At 56.8% G+C, this 19,951-nt stretch overlaps 1 protein-coding gene across 1 annotated transcript; it reads left to right on the top strand.

Annotated features, from left to right (window-relative positions):
* The first annotated feature begins 7,238 nt into the window (after positions 1 to 7,238).
* On the top strand, positions 7,239 to 13,058 carry LOC101646491 (galectin 3 binding protein). The gene is made up of 6 exons (XM_045299728.1): positions 7,239 to 7,387; positions 8,909 to 8,974; positions 9,384 to 9,575; positions 10,094 to 10,225; positions 10,513 to 10,774; positions 11,736 to 13,058. The coding sequence occupies exons 2-6, from the start codon at positions 8,923 to 8,925 to the stop codon at positions 12,850 to 12,852; spliced, it is 1,755 nt and encodes a 584-aa protein (XP_045155663.1). The 5' UTR covers positions 7,239 to 7,387; positions 8,909 to 8,922; the 3' UTR covers positions 12,853 to 13,058.
* Positions 13,059 to 19,951: the final 6,893 nt, after the last annotated feature.

The raw sequence follows: 19,951 nt of genomic DNA, 5'->3' as shown, positions 1-19,951 counted from the left end.
GCAATAGCTATAAGTCGGATTATGGCTGCGATGACCATTCCCATGAATCAGCGAGGTCCTCTCAGCATCTCCGACACCACTTGCATCAGGAAGGGCAATTCTGGATGCTCTCCCATCTGCGCTTCATCTCCACCAGGATCACACCCCCATCCTGCTCTGTAGGATGAGGATGCTGCCTTTGGAAAGGTTTACAAGCAGAGCTAGTTAATTCCAGTGAACAATTTACAATTATGGCAGGTGGCACTGTGAGCAGTTTCATTTATGAAGATGTTTCCTACAGCAAGTACATAAGGCAGCTTTACACACGAGACTATGTATTGAGTCTCATTCTTGTGAAAAGTATAAGTATAGCCAGGCTGACTGGCGCCAGTTAAGCTTCCTGTGTAACTTGTCAAACGCTTAGTGGCAAGAGGTAACTTCCTCAGGTCCCAGTGTTCAGGTCCTGTCACAGGCTTCAGTAACCTGGGGCGGGGAGGTGCAAGGCCCCTTTCATGCCAGGCCATTAACTTTGACCTGGTAGTGGCAATGCCATTAGGGGTCCTGTGCCACTCACAATCACATGTGATTTCATCACACGAGGTGATGTTGGACTCCTCTGAGCAATTAGTTAGAAATTTCCCGTGGGGGCCCCAATCAATAATAATTACAGTGTCATTTCTCAACACCTTTCCATGTGGCCCCTGACATTTCAGCCATCCGAGTCTGTCAGCAACGACATGCCAGTAACTCATACCTTTACAGGTTTCCATGTCTCCTCTCCCCTCCACAGTAGTGAAGTTTTCATATTCTGCAAATGCTTCACCCATTATCATGTAGAAGCCATGGCTGGTTTCGTTAAAGACCATGCTTGAGAATTAGTGGCTAAACAGCTGGGGCTGGCACCCACACATAAATGCAGAGTTTCAAAACCCAGAGTGAAATTATTTTTTAAAATGTTTTCCACCTAAATTCTTCCACATATATGCATACATGTTCAGAATATAAAGATATTCTCATATATTCAAACAGCATTATCATACCTAATAATAAACTATAATTTCAAATACTCATTCCACATTTGTATTTTCTTGATTGTCCCCAAATCATTTTTTAAGTGTTGGTTTGTGTGTGTGTGTGTGTGTGTGTGTGTGTCTGTGTGTGTGAAATTACAGTGTTTTACCTGCCTCATTGGGGTGGTCTGGCTACTCCCTCAACTCTCAGGTCACAGCATCGGCGTCCCTCCTTTCTTCTGGGCCTTGCTGGCTGAAGAGAAATCCACCCATCTCCTTTGCTGTGAAAACATGAACAAACAGCCCCTCTCTTCGGGGTGTCAGCAACCTGGAAACAGAATCATGGTTAAGATTGGGTGGTCTCAAACGTGGTTGTGTCTGTCCTAAGGGAAGTCCATCAGCGTCGTTCTGTAAAAACAAAGGCATGGCCCCTTCTCCAGGTGATTATGGCCCTGGGATCCCAAAGGCGATTTCCATCTTCGTGGGACTTCTCGGGATCAGCTTTTTCTGTAGAAGTGAACATGTGGTTATCTGCCCTAACTGTGTTACAAGCTTTTAGTAAGGAGAAAATTTTTTAGTTAAAATGACTAAATGAAGTTTGCCACACATAGGATTGCTCTTCTTCTCCCCCTTCTGCTTTAACAATGGAGAGGTTAAAGCACTGAAACCAACCGCAGGGAGCTTGCTTGGTTTTGAACCCGGAAAACTAGTTAGATAGATCCCACTGTCACGCAGCCCCTAGCTCTCAGAGAATCCGGAGAGCTAGTGAGCTGTGTGAGAACTTCTTACCACACTCGGGATAATTTGAAAGACTGAAAAAATTCTTAATATAATTGTTTACCAGTTTATGAACTAACTTACCAAACAGACATTTTTTTCCTCTAAGTTTACCAGTAAGGTTACAGTTTCAACTAAGCTGTATTGCCCTTAGGCTTTTTACACTGTAGGATTGTACAATCTTGCAATATTCCGTCCTGGTTAATTTCTCTTCTTCCCTCCATGCTGGATTTAGAGGAAGTTAGTGGGCGGGTCTTAGGCCCCCGTGAATGTCCTAAGAAAATGACCCCATATCCAAAATTGAAAAACTTTTCCCCTTCAATTTCAAATTCCATGTGGGGGCACTGTTGTTTCCCCACAACAGCATTCCAAAAGACCCCTTGATTTAAAACAGTGGGTCTCAACCTTCTTCATGCTGCTATCCTTCAATACAGGTCCTCATGCTGTGGTGACCCCCCAACCATAAAATTATTCCCATTGCTATTTCATAACTGTCATTTTGCTACTGTCTGAATCGGGCGACCCCTGTAAAAGGGTCATTTGACCCCCCAAAGGGGTCACGACCCACGGGTTGAGAACTGCTGATTCAAAGGGTGGTCAGACTTCTCAAGTACTCTTTCCTGATAGGTATACATTTTAACTCTAGAAATGCAAGGAAGCAAAAACTGATTTAAACGGTCTTCCTTCATAAACCCTAGTAGATCAGATTTTATCACTGCTTCTTAGACTCATTCTTCATATTCTTCTTCCTAATCCTGATCTATAACTCCAGCAACCATGTGAACACTTTGAGAATTTAGGTTAGATGTTCCTAATAAATGTTCTATGGCTCTTTCAGGCAGAAGTACCATTCTTAATAATTTCTGGTTTAATTACAGCTTTTAGCTGTTGCTCACGCCTCTGAATAACACTAGCATCCATTTGAATTCCTTGAGTATTTAGGTTAAATTTCCCTGATAAAAATGGTATTCCTCTTTCAAGCAGAAACTCCTGCTTTTTAGCATCAACAGGCTGCTGTGAGAGCTTCTGAGCCTCTTCTTGGTTAGTCCAACTTACTGCAGCGAGAACAGAGGCTGGGTTAGGTCTGTTTTTCTGCTGTGAGATGGGGGTTACCTGTGACTGCTGCCCTTCAAAGCTTCCTTTTCTGGGTTAGGCAGAGGCCTTGCCTTCTGTGCTCTGCTGGGCAGGGTCTGGATCAAGCTCTGTTCTCTATTTCCCTGCTGGGAAGCCTTTGCTAATGGGAAACACAGGAAGATGCGGACAAAACTAGAGAACGTGGTGCTCAGCAAACTCAGTCCATCTCGAAGAGATATTTAATGACGCCGTTATTATAAGGGTGAAAAAGTGGGGTTTGCACCAAAAGATAAGATGATGAAGACTACAGAAGGCCAGGGAAGGGGACAGGGGGAGGGTAGGAAGTGATGGGGGGAGGAAAGGACCCCATTTATGGGGGGAGTGTTGACAGGCTATTATGACTGATTACTTTTGTTGAGATGGCTGTGCAGCTACAGAGAATCTGCTTCTTGTAAAAACGAAACCAATGAAAGAGCAGGAAGGCCCCGCAGCCTCAGAAAATCCCCGATCCCTTCCCCTGGGGCTCTAATCACTGATCCCTTCCCCTGGGGCTCTAATCACTGATCCCTCCCCCCTGGGGCTCTAATCACTGATCCCTTCCCCTGGGGCTCTAAGCAGTGGTGACTCAAAAGCTGCGGAAAAGTAACACTGGAGTGGACTGGGGAGTCTTGAATGAGAGGCATACAGGCTCCTTTCAAACATTTGAAAACAAAATGAGGTGAACAGGTGAATATCCCACTGCACTGGGGCAGACGGGCGGGCCAGGGCCTGCAGGCGTGGCTGTTAGTGCTCTGTGGACTTGAACCCCCGTGCTTCCTCTTGCAGCCCCACAGCCTTGGGCAGGTGTGTAAAGGCCCTGCCCCCCTTATCACCACAGGGGGCATCTGAGCCACTGCTTCCCACGGAGGCCCGAGGTCTGAGCTCGGTCAAGTCCAAGGTGCATTGGGAACACTGAAGTCCCTCCTGGGTCGGCGGGACGCTTGATGGCCTCAGCTGCCAGTGGAGAAGCTGGAGGTTTGAGGCCTCCCTGCGCTGCCCTGGCAGAAAGGCCTGGGGATCAGCTTCGCCCTGGCCCCGCTGTACAGCAGCACCTCTACTCCGACCTGGACCATGGCTTCAGCAGCCAGCCAGGAGTCCTGGTGGGGCAGTGGGTTAGGCACCGGACTGCCAATGGAAGAATCAGCAGTTCAAACCCCCTCCGCAGCTCCGAGGGCAAAAGACGAGGCTGCCTGCTCCTGGGAAGAGTTACAGAAAGAGTCAGAGCCCAGGGGACCCTACGGGGCAGTTCGGCCCCATCCTGGAGGTCCCTATGAATCAAGGAGCAGTTTCGCCCTGTCCTGGAGTGGAGCCGACTCCGGGGCTGTGGGTGGGCGTGGGTTTGGGCAGAAGAGTATGTGGAGATCGGTGACTCTCCACCTCAAAACGCACTGCCATTGCTGCCATGTGAGCTGGCTGCACCCCACACGACAGGGGAGGACCGCCGAGACTGTCGCTCAACTCTCTCCCTAGGAGCGGATGGGGAGAGAGACCAGTGGCTGCACTTTGGATGGCTGCTCCTGAGCTTTCGAGGCCCCAGCCGCTGCTCACCCCGGTGGGGCACCGAGCACTGTCTGTGTGGCCTCCGCACTTTGAGACAAAGACAGTGCTGGGCGCCCCACCGGGGTGAGCAGCAGCTGGGGCCCATCTGGAGGGCAGACCAAGGGATGGAAATGGATGACACACGGAATCATTTCATCTCACGGACTCTTGGACCACGCACACATCAATCTCCAGGACCCTGAGACCAGAGGAACAGAGGGTGCCCGGCTACCACTTCCGACTTCTCTGAAAAGGACCCTTGAGGAAACCCAAGGCAAAGCAGGAGGAAAAAGGTGGAACAAAACTCAAAATCTTAGAAATAAAAGAAAGACCCAACTTGACTGGTCAGATAGAGGGTGGGGGGCGGGTGAGGACGGGTCTCTGAGATGCATCCGGCACTTCATCAATGTTTGGGTCTGGGACCAAACTCACTCCGGGGCTCCACATGCAGCTGAACTGGTGGGCATGGAGCAGTAAACACGAGGGAGGTGCCACACCTTAGGCTAATGGACCATTTGAGATCCCAGGGGCAGCTGTTGCCCGGGGACACAGTTCAGACGGGCTAGGGGAGGAGGAGGGAGGTGGGCTGAGTGCCGCTACCCTGCGGGGCTCAGCAAGGCCTGAGATGCAGTCAAGTGTGGTGAGCGGTCGAGTGTAAAAGGGACGCCATGCTCTGGCAGTGAAAAGTTAAAAAGAGAAAAGTCCCTTGGACAGACACTAGGGCTTGTGGGGACTGGAGCTCAAGACCCACCAGCCTCGGTTGGCCCTCTTTCTCGGGTTGCAGGGGACCCTGCCCTCCATTGGCCACAGATTTGGGGTTAAAACTATTGGAAACCAAGAGAAGTGTGTGTCAATTAGCAAGGAGCTCTGAGGCCCCATGGGGGAGGGGCTCAGCTGCAAGCCTACCAGGGGAGAGGGGCCACTCAGACCCACCGCGCTCCGAGGGGGAAGACGAGGCCGTGTGCTCCCGTGATGGTGTACGGCTCGGAAAACCCTATGGTGTGGTTCTGTCCCACTGGGTCCCTGAGAGGCAGGATCGGCTGGCCAGCAGTGAGTGGGTGCTATGCCGTCACTAGGCTGGGTCTTGGGACTTGCTGCCAGCCTCAGGTCTCCTTGGGTTTCTGAAGATTCTGAAGTTTCTTCGGAGGATGAGGTTCACGATGGAGTGGGCCTCCCGAACCGCAGGTCTTAGGGAATGAGGCACAGGGTCGTGTCTGCCCGGGCGCTCGCAGATGGGCTGCCACCAAGCAGGAACTTTTAGAAGCAGCATGTGGCCCTTGGGGTGGGGGCTCAGCCCAACCTCCGGGGTTTTGTAGAGCTCCCAAATGGAGACCCACGGGGTCAGAGACCAGAGACATCCCAAGGGGAAAGCCTCCTTGCAGATCGTGGGGGACCCCGGCATGGGCGGTTGTAGTATTAAATTAAAAGTGACGCAGGGGAGTGGGGTGCCAGCCCCACCCGCTCGCTGCTTGAACTCACTGGTTCAGTAATACTACTTCTGGGTTCAGTAATGCACAATTGCACGGTTGAGATATATAAGCATTATATTAAAGTCATTGAGAGCATGAGAGATAATACAATAATACAGTCAGACATATTACATGGTAGCATTGCTCACCTCCGCCCCGCTTGGTGGTCCTCGTGGGGGGAACCCGGCTGCCAGAGCAGGAGCCGCCTCCCTTGCGGGAGCTGCCCTCTAGTCCACCGCCCTCATGGGAGCCGCCCTCACGGGAAGCAGCCCTCCTTCCTCAGGCGCCCTCTCCAGCCACCCTCTCGAGAACCAGGGAGCCTCCTTATTTATTGCTAACCACGCATCATATTACTTTAGGGGGATACATCGCAGCATCATGCATCACAGAGAGGGGCAATACAATTCATCCTTGAACAGGTTTGGTCATTCTGGTGTCTCATACAATAAAGCAGGCAATTACCATCCTGGGAGGCATGCAAGCCCCCTGATAGCAGATAACAACCTACTTCATAGAGAGGGGTTGTAACATAGGCAATACAAGCAATAGGAGGGGGGTGACTTAGTCATCTTAGAGTGGTCCCGGGCTTGCCTTTGGGCACTGCTTCGAGGGAACAATGTCAGAAGGGAATGGGCCCTATTTGGGGTGAGTCAGACTATACAGTCTGGCCGCTCTAGATGGCTGATGTTAAGGAGAATAACCTCTGACCTATTTTCGCTGCCTAAAGAACAGTCATTCTCAAGCTAAGTCTGGCATATATTTTGGGGAGACAACTTAAGAGAAATCCTCCTGTTCCTCACAGGCGGTCCCTATCCTGCCCCCCACCCTGACTTTCAGGAGGACCTTCCTCTTGGGGATAGGTGCAGCCCCAGACGAACACTCCCTGCAAGGCTCGGAGTGGGCACCCTGGGGAGCCAGGACCCATGTCTCTAAAAGGAACAAGACCTGCCTCCCCAGGGGCGGAGCCACCAGGCACCTTCACGCTGACCCCGATGCGTGGGCGCCGTGTGGGTGTCAGGGGAGGACGGTGCCCCTGCCCCAGGGCCCTCCAGCCTGGCTCCATTGGAAGAGATCTACAGGCCTTTCATCCAAGGTCCCTATGGGTGGGCAGGGCCTGAACACCTTTGAGAGCTGGGGAGCACACTCAGGACTCGTCACATGCAGGGACTCCCAGAGGAATTTGGGTTGCTGGAACAGAGGAAGGGGAGCGGGGGTTGGGCAGGTGCATACTGGAGGAGTTGGAACCAGTTTGAAGTCACATGTCAGCTCAAGGCGGCCTTGGGCCGCTGCCATCTCCGATAGCTGCTAGATTCAAGGGGAAAAAGAAGGCCCCAGGGCCCTGCTCAGTCAACACACCCACACTCACGTCATGTGACTTCTGAGAATACCGAAACCAGGCCCCACCCTGGGCAGCCACACTGAACCCGCTGCAGGCCACGGGCCGGCTCCTGCTGCCGAAGAACCTCAGGTTCCGGGATTACCTCCACATCACCTGGGCAGGTAGGCCTGTCTTTCCAGGGCTGGGGCCCCTCCTCCCATACGTGAACTCCAACTCTACATTTTAACAAGAACTAAGATTTCTGTGGGTACAAGTAGCACTTGGGGGGGGGCCATGAGGACCTCTAGGGGGGTGCAGATTCTCAGGAAGTCCAACCTGCAATGAACTGATTCTTAGGCAAGCCCCACCCCACCCCCACGCAGTGTCTCCTTGCTGGATGGTGGACGCTCTTCTCTCTGTGCGGTGGCTTCCCAGACTGGCGCTGGGGGCTCAAGAGGCTCAGGGTCACCAAGGACAGTTGGCCTGGCTGTCCACTGCTCAAGGCTCCAGTCCAGGAGTCAGCTAGCAGTCTGCATTGGTGGCCAGGTAGACCCCCGCCTGGATGCCCCCGGAAGTGCACCTTTCTAACCTGTACACAGAGGCGCCCCTGTGCGCGCACCCAGGACTCGACTGCCTGCTCCTGCCCTGCCGGAGCTCCCATCCAGGCAGACACACCTGGCAGCTGAGGTGTCTGAGGGTGGGGAGGTGACCACCCAGCCTGGTCCTGCTGAGATGAAGGCAGTACAGGCCAGGTCTGTGTTGCCCCTTAGCCCAACTGCATCTGGCCCACAGGTGTGCACTTGCAGGCTGTCTAGAGTCAGGGCAGGTCTTCGGGTCAAGGTCAGGTCAGGGTTCATGAGCCTGTGCTTTGAGCCAGGCTCCCAGGCGCTCCTGCAAATGCCGGGGAGCTGAGGAGAGGCCACTTGCTGGTCTGGCCTTATCTCGGCTCAGCAGCTACCTGTCCTGGCCTGGCTGCGCTGCAGGGAACCATGCAAGTCCTTCATACTCACATGCTGGCAGGGTGGGGGTGGTAGGCTATTCAGAGGGGGACAAGGGGCGAAAGGCACCCTGGAGAGGTGGGGGGAGCAGCACCCTGTCCACAGGAGCCTGAGTGCACTCACCACTGGCCCCACCCTGTGCCCATTTTTGGCCACCATCTCCTCCCAGAGCCTGGCTCCTGCCACAGTCCCCTCTGACCCCACCAGCCACACCCCTGCCCGCTGCAGGCCCTGCCACCCTCCCCTGTCCTTCCCCCTCTCCTACCCCACAAGCCACACCTGCCCGCTGCAGGTTGGCCCACCTCCTCCTGCACAACGAACTGTATCAAAGGTCTCAGTCCTGTGGTCGGTGTGGGTACGCCCACGGGGCCTGGTTATCTGCCCTGAGTGCACCTGCCCACCCTCCTCACCCAGCCTCAGCCCCTGAACCACCCCCCCCCCCCCCCCCCCCCCCCCCCCCCACCCCCCCCCCCCCCCCCGCCAGCCTCACATGGCAGCCACATATGGCCTGAGCCCCCCAGCCCACCCCTTCTCTGGCCAAATCTTATCAGCCTGAGGGACGGCCTTCAGATGGGGCACCCACAGGCCGCACCCCCAGCTTTGCCTTCCCTGCCATGCTGCAAGCCCTGGAGGGCCCCCTGCAGGCGGTGCAGGAGGGGTTTCTGGGGTTCATCCTTGCCCGTGTTGTGTCTCCCTCTGCTGCAGGCGCCAGCTCAACCATGGTCCTCCGACAGCTCCTCTGGGCATGGCTGCTGCTCTCGGGAACGCACGGTGAGACTGCGGTGACAGGAGAAGGCCACCCCTCCTACTCTGTGGCCTGAGTCTCTCTCCTGCTCCAAGACTCTGCCAGGCCCCCACCCTCCTGGCACCATCACTGCCAGGCCAGTGTCGGGCCTCCAGGGGCCTCCGGCTTTCCATAGGCACCCTGGATCAGATCAGCCACTTCCACTCAGGGACACCCCAAAGATGAGGTTCGCACACCTCCTTATTGGGGGTCTGTGTGTATCTCTGCAACCCCAGGACAGGCTCCCCGGACAGCAGACCAGCCCAAGATGGAAGGAAGTCGGTAGCCCTGGAGCAGTGGGCCTGGGCGGGCGAAGGGACAGGAGCCCACCGTGGCCCCGGGTGGGTGAGAGGACAGGAGTCCATTGTGGCCCCGGGTGGCCTTTGTTCCCTGCAGGCCTGGACAACGGTGACATGAGGCTGGTAGGCGGGAGTTCATCCAGCGAGGGCCGAGTGGAAATCTTCTACAGAGGCCAGTGGGGGACAGTGTGTGACCACCGCTGGGACCTCATCGACGCCAGTGTGGTCTGCCGTGCCCTGGGCTTCAGGAATGCCACCCAGGCGCTGGGCAAGGCCACCTTCGGGTCAGGTAGGGCCTCTGACGTTCCCCAGGACTTGGCCCGGCAGGTGACACACTCAGCTGATGCCTGCAGACTCCCGTAGAGAAGCAGGCAGAAGCCCGCCCTGGGGACCAAGCTCCTTGAATCCGCCCCCACCCCCCAGTCACAACTGTGGGTGGAGGACACTCCCTCCCCTGCCCTTCCACACCACCCCCTACCCCCATAGCCCACCTGTGATTTTCAACAATCACCAAGGATCTAAGCCCTCAGCCGCTGGGGCAGCGAAGCCCGTGCTGCTCGATGCAAACCGGGAGTTCAAATCCGCCTCTCACCTTCGAGGGGGGAAGATTGGACCTGTTAATCACCATGCAGAAATGTACACTTAGGGACGGATTTCCCCGGCCGAGCTTGCTGGGTTTGGAAGACATCTGTAAATACAGGCACACAGTGGGGGTGCGGGGGGGTGGGTAACTGAAACAGCAAAGAGCTGGGGGGCAGGGGGGCCTTTACCTCAATGGCCCTGGCTCTCTCCTGCCTGCGTCCTCAGGATGGGGCCCCATCATGCTGGATGAAGTGGAGTGCACAGGGACCGAGTCTTCGCTGGCCCACTGCAGGTCCCTCGGCTGGCTGCGCACAGACTGCAGCCACAAGGAGGATGCCGGCGTGGTCTGCACCAACGGTGAGCGGGCACCTCCCCAGATGTCAGTGAGCGCCCAGCTGCGGGCCCCTGGGTGGTGTGCACAGCTTAGGTGCCAAGGAAGAAAGGCCTGGATATGTCTCCCAAAGAATCAGCCACTGGCAAGGCGGTGGCTCCCAGCTCCGCCCTGACACGGGGTCACAGGCAGCGGCTTGACTGGGGTGGACTCCTGGGAGGCAGGTCCTGTTTCCGAGGTCTCAGAGGGAACAATGCACACAGTTGGTGTCAAAGCCGAGTCTGGCGTCTGACCCAGCACACCTCCCTTGTAGAAACCGGAGCCGACTCAGCCATCCACACCCTCGACCTATCCCGCGAGCTCTCGGAGGCGCTGGGTGGGGTCTTCGACAGCCAGCAGGGCTGTGACCTGTTCATCAGCGTGCAGGCCAGTGGTGCGGAGGCCCTGAGCCTGTGTGCCCACACGCTGATCCTCTCCAGCAACCCCGAGGCCCAGACCCTGCTGAAGGACCCGAGCAGCAGCATCATCATAGAGGTGGACACGGAGTGCCTGCCTGTTGTCTCGGACTTCGTCAGGTGCGCCCCCACGGGAGTGGGGACTCGGGAAGCCCACCACAGAAGCCCAGGCACCAGTCAGAGCACACAGGCCCATGCATGCCCCCTCCGATCTCCCCCATACAGGCACATACAGGACAGACACAGTCGTCACACAGACACATACACTGCATAGACATGCAGACACCAAACATTTGCCCCCCTGCACACACACACACACACACACACGCCTGTACCCACCACACTCATTCACACACCACTGTCTACACACACACCTACACATGCCACACACATTACATTTCCACACACCTACGCCACACTCACACGTACACATTAATACACACACAACACATGTGCATTCACACCTGTACACATCACACTCACATCACACAAAGACAACACTCTCCCATAGACACTCATAAACACCACACACATCCCTACACATATCACACTCACACCTTCAAACATCACTCATTCATGCACATACATTAGCACATGTACAACATACTCACATACACACACCTACATCCCACATGGACATACCTACCAACAGTGCACTTACACTTACACACGTCACAATCACACATACATCACTCACACTTAGACTCACACATGCCCACTCAGACACACACACATGCATGCAGCCCCACAGACACCATCAATGTACAGTCAATATGCTCACACACGACAGACATGCTTAATCACGTGAGCTCACACCTGCACTCAAACACACTCCATGCACACACCCAGTCTCCCCGGCAGACACATAGGCACACAACACAAGCGCACTCATTCACACCTATCCTGTCACACACCCACTCGGGCACACCCTCACGTGCATTCACATACTTGCATGAGCACACGCAGGCATGAACACACACATATTCCCAAGGCAGAGGAAGAGGCTGCCTCTAGCCAGGACCCCAAGGCCCCTGGGAGCCTTGTGCCTGGCTGCCCTGCACCAGCACGCTGTCGCCCACAGGTACCTCTACTCACGCCAGCTGGCCGTGGCCCCGTCGTCCGTGAAGTGCTTCCACCAACTGGCCTCCTCCTACGGGGCCGAGCGGCTACAGGACTACTGCTCGCGCCTCTTTGCTATCCTCCTGCCCCAGGACCCCACCTTCCAGACGGCCCTGGACCTGCACACCTATGCCCTGGCCACCAGGGACACCCTGCTGGAGGGGCTCTGCGCGCAGTTCCTGGCCTGGAACTTCGAGGCACTGAGCCAGGTGGCCGCCTGGCCCCACGTGCCTGCCGCCCTGCTCCGCACATTGCTGTCCAGGAGCGAGCTGGCCGTGTCCAGCGAGCTGGCCCTGCTCAAGGCTGTGGACGCTTGGGCTCGCAAGAGCCTGGCCCCCCCAGCGGTGGTGACCAGCCTCCTGGAGGAGGTCCGCTTCCCCATGATCCTGCCCGCTGACCTCTTTGAGCTGCAGTACAATGTGTCCCTGCTCCACGGGCACGAAGCACTGTTGCAGTCCAAGATGCGGCAGGCCCTGGAGTTCCACACCGTGCCGCCGCAGCTGCTGGGCCGCTACTGGGGGCTGAACCTCACCCAGGACGCCTACCAGCCTCGGCTCTACACAGGGTCCACCTGGAGCACCTCCATCTCGGCGAGCCCTCGGGGCTCCTTCAGAGAGGACTCCGGCTACTACAAGCGCACCTACTACCAGTCTTACACCCCCCAGCCTTATGGCTACCAGTCCTACCCATACCGGTCATTCCGCACCCCCCAGCACCCCAGCTTCCTCTTCCAGTCCACGTCCCTCTCCTGGACCCTCTACCACCTGCCCAACATGCAGAGCTGCTGGAACTACGGCTTCTCCTGCACCTCCGACGAGCTCCCCGCCCTGGGCCTGACCAGGTCCAGCTACCCGGACGCCGCCATCGGCTTCGAGAACAAAGCCCTGATGCTCTGCCAGGGGGGCTTCGTGGTCCACGTGGCCGACTTCAGCGGCAAGATGGCCCCTATCCCCAGCGCGCTGAGCGGTGGCAACGGCTCTGCCAACGCGTCCCTCTTCCCCTGCCCGTCGGGCACCTTCAGCAGCTTCCAGGTGGTCATACGGCCCTTCTACCTGACGAACTCCTCCCTGGACTTCTAGATAGTCTGGCCAGGACCTGCCTGCGGCAATCCCCTTAGCCGCCACCAGGCGTCTCCCCTGCCCACGCTCGTCCCCAGCCCATGGAAACTTCCCGAAGCGGCCACGGCCCTCCCCTCTCTGCAGGCTGCAGGGCAGCAGGCCCTGGGCACCTCGTCCTCCTCTGAGCCCTTGCCTTCGACCATTACAGCTGTCCCACGAGTCTCGTCCGTGTGTCTAAGCCGTGTTTCATGTGGGTGCAGGGAGAATGGGGGGAGAATGGACACGCCATGGGAAGTGGCCAGACCACTGGGGGAGGGGTCAGCGCGCATGCAGACAGGTGGAGGGCCACCCCAATGGCGCTGAGTCTGGAGGGTTGGGCGGCAAGGTCTCCACACCGTGGGGGCGGGGGGTGCTAAGGTGCGTGTCCCTGGCGGAAAGAGAGGCACGTTCTGGAGCCCTCCTTCCATGCACCTTCCATGCGCGAGCACGCATTTGGGGATGGGAACCTGCTGCTGGCGGTGGGATCCCTGCCCAGGACGCCCCCACGGCTACCGAGTAGCATGGGCCCCCAGAGAGTCTACCGCGACCAGTGTTTCAGAAACAGGTCACCAGACCTTTCTTCCGACGCGCCTGGGAGGGGACTTAACCGACTCCAGCCTCCCATCACAGCCCACGGAGCTGCATCGTGTCCGCCCTTTGCACCGCCCAGGGGCGGGGCGGGGCCTCCCTCACTGATGTCTGTAGGATGGGTGCTGGGGTCCAGCGGGGCAGGGGGCTTTTCTGGAAGGAGGGCCTGATAGCTCTGAGAGTCCCAAGGGAGGGGGCTGGGAGCGGGGCTCGAGGAGCGTCCAGTACAGTCTGGTGGGAGCATCGCCAGGGAGTCCCTCCTGCCGGGCAGGCCCCTTGAGCTTTTCAGTCGCTGCTGATGACAAGGTGGTGGCTAGAGGGATGGGAGGGGTCTTGAAGCCCTTCCATCCTCTCCACTGCTGAGCGGCAGCGCTGTTCCATGAGAAGCAGACACATACACCCCTTGCCATCTGCCCCAGGACGTGAGCAGCCCCAGAAGACAGGTGTCCGTCCCTCTCCCTCGTGGGAGCCCTCCCACTGGGCAGCAGCCCAGTACCAGATGCCCAGCAGAGCCCTGTCCCTGGGCTACACTAGCCTGGCTATTCGCCTTTGAGCCTCCCTGGGGACAGCTAGGAGCACCTGTCACCCTGTCCCAGGAAGGTGACCTGAATTGGGCAAAGGGAGGCTCTGACTCTCACGACCTCCAGCCCTCCCTGGTCACCCATCCAGAGAGTGAAATGACCTCCCTCAGGTGGGCTCCGGGCTGTGTCCTCAGTGGGCCTTAGTGCCCCTGCCTGGCCCGCCGCCCAGCCTGCAGGGAGGTGAGCTCCCTGGGGCTGCCCAGGTGCACAGTGCGGGGAGCCACCTCTGGGCCATGTCCCAGGCTCCTTACTCCCGGAGCCCTTGAATGCTTTTGTTTACGACACACCCAGAGATGCTCGGCCACTGTGATGGAGAGAACTCTCAGAATCTCAGGTGAGTGCACCTGAGCTCCAGCCTCACATGGCGATGTGAGATGCTCCTGTCTCAGGAATAGGACGGTAAAGGCAGCCTTTCTGAGAGTCTGAGAGTGGGCCGTCCAGGACTGGGCAGGGGTTCCAGCTTCCTGGGAGGCCCAGGCTCCTTCCCTTCCTACACCATCATTTTAGCGCGGCTGTCTCATGGGCCATACATGGCTGCTACATCTCCAGCCATCGCGCCTGCCTTTCGAACATCAGGAAGCGGGGAGCAGACCAGGACAAAGGGATACCCCAGATGTGCAGCCCCTGAGAGTGAGTGTCCCCTCCCTAAGTTTTGCACCTAAGGCTCCTCGCCCACCTCACCCCCACCGGGCCCAGCGCTGGAGCAAGAGAAACCTTTGGTTTCTGGAGTGCTGCAGGAGTGAGATCAGGGACTCCCAGGCCCTGCGCTTCTGCCCTGCACGCTCACACACGCACACGCACGACAAGACTCACACCAGGATACACACCTGCCAGATGGCATCACCCAGCCACACTCAACCACACATTCGCATACAATCACACTCAGACACACAAGCACACGCACATTTACACAGTCACATGTATACACACACTCACACAGCCACACTCAGTCATAGTCTTACACAGTCACACTCACACAACCACACTCACATTGACAGTCACATATATACACACACTCACACATTCTCACACAGACACAGACATTCAGACACACACACACAAATTACACACACTCAGCCATACCTTCTCACACAATCACAGACACACAACCACACAGAGCCACACACATTCACATATACTCAGTCACATATGCATTCTCACACATAAGTCATACTCACACACATACAGAGCCAGGCCACATACATGGACACACAGACACACACACAGTCACACTCACACATTCTGACACTCACACACACACAAAAACAGCACACATATAGACACAAAAACACACACACACACACAATTGTGTACCACAACCATACGCAGACACTCACATCCTGACACATACTCAGAGCCACACACTCACACTCACTAGCGCACATGTAAGTGTGGACCACAGCCGTCTGCACATGTGAGCAGGCACACCTGCAGGGACTTGGACACAGGGCGGGGTAGGCAGGGGCATGGACAGATGCTGGTTCCTTGTCTGGGACGCGGCAGGCTTGGGGTGAGGAGGAGGAGGATGTGAAAGGGGCCAGACCATGCCCTATGCCAGCCCCCCAAATGCACAGCCCCCTATAGGCCCTGCTCCAGCGCTCACAGGGACGCCCAGTCAGAATCAACAGGACAGACATTAACTAGGGAGCTTCCCTCCGCCCGCCCCCCACCTCAGGAGGACACCTGGTGCCTCTAGGCCGCAGTGTCTTTCAGAAGCACTCTCCCACGTGGCTTCCCTGAGCACGCCGTGGCCGTGGCTGGGGGGGCGGGGGAGGCAAGGGCGCAGGGCAGCCTCAGGAGGAGCTGGATGGAACAGGGCCGATGTGGCAGCAGCTGATCTCCAGCAGGAATGTGTTGGGGGGCGGGGGGCGCCCGCCGGGAGCCAAGCGTGAGGAAGAAAAGCTGTAACAGTCGGGAGGGGCTTATGTTCGAGTCTCTGTCCGGCCTCAAGAACTGTTCAGAGGTGGCTCTACCTGGCCAGCTTGGGGGGCGCATGGGGGCCACTGTAGTATTAAATTAAAAGTGGCGCGGAGGGAGGTGGGGGTCCAGCCCCCACCGCTAATACTCTCTACGGGTTCAGTAAGTACAACTGTACAGTTGAGATATATAAGCATTATATTAAAGTCATCGAGAGCATGAGAGAGAGTACAATAATACAGTCAGACATATTACATGGTAGCATTGCTCACCTCCGCCCCGCTTGGTGGTCATCATGGGGGGAACTCGGCCTGCCAGAGCAGGAGCCGCCTCCCTCGCGGGAGCTGCCCTCTCGTCCACCGCCCTCATGGGAGCAGCCCCCCTTGTCCACCTTTCTCATGGGAGCAGCCCTCCTTCCTCAGCCGCCCTCGGCCAGCCACCCTCAGCCAGCCACCCTCGCGAGAACCAGGGAGCCTCATTATTTATCGCTAACCATTATTTATTGCTAACCACGCATCTTATTGCTTTAGGGGGATACATCACAGCATCATGCATCACAGAAAGGGGCAATACAATTCACAACAACCTGCGTCATAGGGAGGGATTGCAACATAGGCAATACAAGCAACAGGAGCGGGATGACCTAGTCATCTTAGAGTGGTCCCGGGCTTGCCTTTGGGCACTGCTTCGAGGGAACAATAACAGAAAGGAATGGGCCCTATTTGGGGTGAGTCAGACTATGCAGTCTGGCCGCTCTAGATGGCTGATGTTAGGAGAATAACCTCGGACCTACTTTCGCTGCCTAATGAACAGTCATCCTCAAGTTAAGTCTGGCATATATTTTGGGGAGACAACTTAAGAGAAATCCTTCTGTTCCCCACAGGCCACTGGCTGGAGCTTGTGGGGGTGCCTAAGGGGGGAGGTGTTGTGGTTGCTGTGATCAGCCGGTGTGCGGTCGTGCCCCACAGTTGGTGATGCGGCCTGAGATGGCTAGGATCCACAGGGCCCCACTGCCTGGTTTACAGAGGACCCGGCCCTTTTGTCCTTGTCTGTCTTTGTTGGAAACTGCTAAGACCCAGGGCCTGGAAGAAGTCCACTGCCGGAGTTGGGCTGGGATGGAGGGAAGACAGGAAGTCAGACAAAGTCCTGGGGCTGGGAGACCTGAGGGTCATCCCAGTGGGGCAGCCAGGACTCTGGGCCACCACGGCCCTGGGCAGGGTAGGGCAGGAGCAGAAGAGCCCGAGCCAGCTCCCTGCCTGGTTCTGCTCAGACCTGGCTGGAGGGGGGAGTCAGGAGGCCTGGCCCAGGCTTTCCTGACCTCTGCCCCCCCATAAACAGCCCCCTGAGGTCACCTCGTAAAGCTTCACAGGACAAGGAGGTCTAAGCCTTCAGCCTCCCCTCCCCCAGATCCAGGGAACTGCAGAGACACTTGGCCCGTCTCCTGGGACCTGGAATCAAGGCTTGTCCTAGTGCCCTGGTGGCACAGCAGTTGAAGCGCTTGCCTGCTAATTATTAGGTCAATGGTTCAAACCCACCAGCCTTTCCAAGGGAGAAAGATGAGGCTGTCTGCTTCTATCAAGACTGACAACCTCGGAAACCCTAGGGCACAGTCCTGCCCTGTCCTGCGGGTTTAGGTTGGGGTTCTAGGGTCCTGCAGCTCCCTATCAAAGAAGGCAAGAGTGGGGCTCAAACATCATGCATTTCGTCTCTCACAGCCCTGGGGCCAGATGTCCAAATCAAAGCTGTGGGCAGGACTGGCTCCTGGAAGCTGCTCCAGGGATGGCTGGGCCCCAGGTGCCCTGGGGATGGCTGGGTTCTGGGCACCCTGGGACTGGGGTCGGCTGGCTTCAGGTGCCCCGGGGGACAGCTGGGTTCCGGGCCTTTTCCGGAATGGGGGAGGGTGGAGCCTGGACAGAAGAGGTCACAGTGTCACATGGGCTAAGATCCAGTGGTCAGGTGCGTGACATCAGGAGCCCCGGCTGACAAAGCCTGGGGTGGGGCCGACCTCCTACGTCCTGTTGTCAGAGCCACCTTCTCCAGCATCCTCGCCCCTCCCTGACTTCTCTCCTCACTCCTCACTGTTGGAAGCTTTGGGAACATCGGGGGTTCAAGCTTCACGGGAAGGCTCTGACATCACAGAGCCAGGCTGCCCCATGGGGGGTCCCCGGGTGGGTCAGAGGAGAACTGGGTGCCCAGGGGCTGGTGTTCAAAAGTAAGTCGTCAGACCTCTCTTCAAGCTGCCTCTGGGTGGACTCCAACCTGCCCCCCTTTGCGTTGGCCATTTGCCACACCCAGGCCCAGCAACACAGTAAGGGGCCTAGACACAAATCCAACAGCCTGCATGGTTCTCAATGACAGGCGACAGAAAGCTTTGCCCTGGAGAACAGGGAGAGACAGACTCTGGACCCCAACGCACCTTTGCCTTTGCATGGGAAGTTCTCACCAAAGCGCTAAGGCAAGACAGGGAAATCAGGGGCATCCCAGATGGGCAAGGGAGACGTGAAACCAGTCCTGTCTGCTGCCCACCTGATGCCACGCCACAAGGTTGGCACTGGGGCAGACGAGGGCTCACGAAGTGGCAGGTCCCAGCCCTGGGCAGGGACCCGTCAGATGGCCTCCCCTGGTGAGGAGAATTTATAAAAGGATATCAACACAGCAGTGTCGTGTGTACCACCACCCCCTGCCCCCCACAAAGGGATCGAGCACTTAGAAATAAGGTTCGCCTACTGCCTATCTGTCGGTTTGGGGTGACCTTAGCCCAGTGTTGCATGGCAGAAACTGAAGGGTCTTCTCCCGCTTTAAACCCCGTCCCCCCACCGTCTGGAACAGCTGACTGCAGCTGAGGTGAGCTCTTCTACATCAAAGGGGTCTGTAAGGCGGCATGTCAAAGGGGCGATAACGTGGCTAGTGGCAGTAGGCAGGCTTGCTCCCTTGTGGCTGGGCAGACCGCATCAGACGGTGGCATGCCCTGAGAGCGGAAGCCTGCCCGTACCTTGGTGTCTGTCCTCACATGGACTTTTGGGCTGTTTCCCCGCTTCCTGCTGCTGCGAACCATGCTGCAGTGGACATGGGCGACCACACGTCTCTTATTTCTCTGGGGTCTATGCCCAGCAAGGGTAGTGCTGGACTGTACAATATTTCTACCCCGGTTACTTTAGGTGGCGGCGGCACAGCGTGATAAGCAAGCCTGTACTGGGAATTCAAGTCACGATGGGGGAGAGGGGAGACATTTGCACTTTTGTTCATAGGGAAACCAAGTGGAGCAACCTCTCTGGGGAGGGGAGGGTGCTGGACAATATTTATCTAGCGCTCAAGGGGAGAATGCACCCAGTATTGTGTCCCTCCTTGGACACTTGTGACCTAGTTTCTATCCAGCCCTTGGTGACTCAGGCCATGTACTATGGACTACTGGGACGTCAGGCCCAGTTTAATGCTGTTCTTCCCAGACGCACGACATGTTCCACATGCCACCCCAGAGGGACTCTGTGAAAACTCCACTAAGCAAACTCGGCTCTACGGCACATTCTCCCTTGGGCTTTAGGGTGAACCGCCCTAGTGGGAGCACACGGGGCTGACTGGTGTCCCAGGTGGACTAGAGAAACAAATCCAGGGACATTGATGTATGTATAAGAAAGAGGTTTACATCAAAGAATAATTATATGTTAAGAAAACATCCCAGCCCAGTCCAGCTCCAAGTCTGTAAGTTCAATATGAGCCCATAAATCTGATTTTAGCCCATGAATTCCTCTTCAGACTCACGCAGCATATAACGATGCCGAATGCAGGAAGACCACAGGCCGGTGGGTGGAAAGTCCTGTGGGTCCAGTGGCTGTGGACGCATCCCCAGGGCTCTGGCTGTCATCAGCGTGGCTCCATGTGACTCTTCAACAGGAGTGTGTAGCAGAGAGAGGGTGTGTCCCTCCCCCAGGGAGGAAAAGAGGAAGTCCCAGAATCTTCCCGAGAAGGCCACGCCCACCCAGATGAAGGCGGCCCTC

Source organism: Echinops telfairi, unplaced genomic scaffold (genome assembly GCF_000313985.2).
Source record: "Echinops telfairi isolate 266 unplaced genomic scaffold, ASM31398v2 ScPeMD7_7458;HRSCAF=8496, whole genome shotgun sequence".
NCBI classification, from domain to species: Eukaryota; Metazoa; Chordata; class Mammalia; order Afrosoricida; family Tenrecidae; genus Echinops; species Echinops telfairi.
Note: the sequence above shows the minus strand (reverse complement) of the source record. Positions and strands in the feature narration are given on the sequence as shown.

Coding starts and splice junctions, on each gene's coding strand:
- LOC101646491 (XM_045299728.1), top strand. CDS start 8,923: ATGGTCCTCCGACAGCTCCTCTGGGCATGGCTGCTGCTCTCGGGAACG. Junction 10,226..10,512: donor CGGCGTGGTCTGCACCAACG/GTGAGCGGGCAC, acceptor CCTCCCTTGTAG/AAACCGGAGCCGACTCAGCC. Junction 10,775..11,735: donor GTTGTCTCGGACTTCGTCAG/GTGCGCCCCCAC, acceptor TGTCGCCCACAG/GTACCTCTACTCACGCCAGC.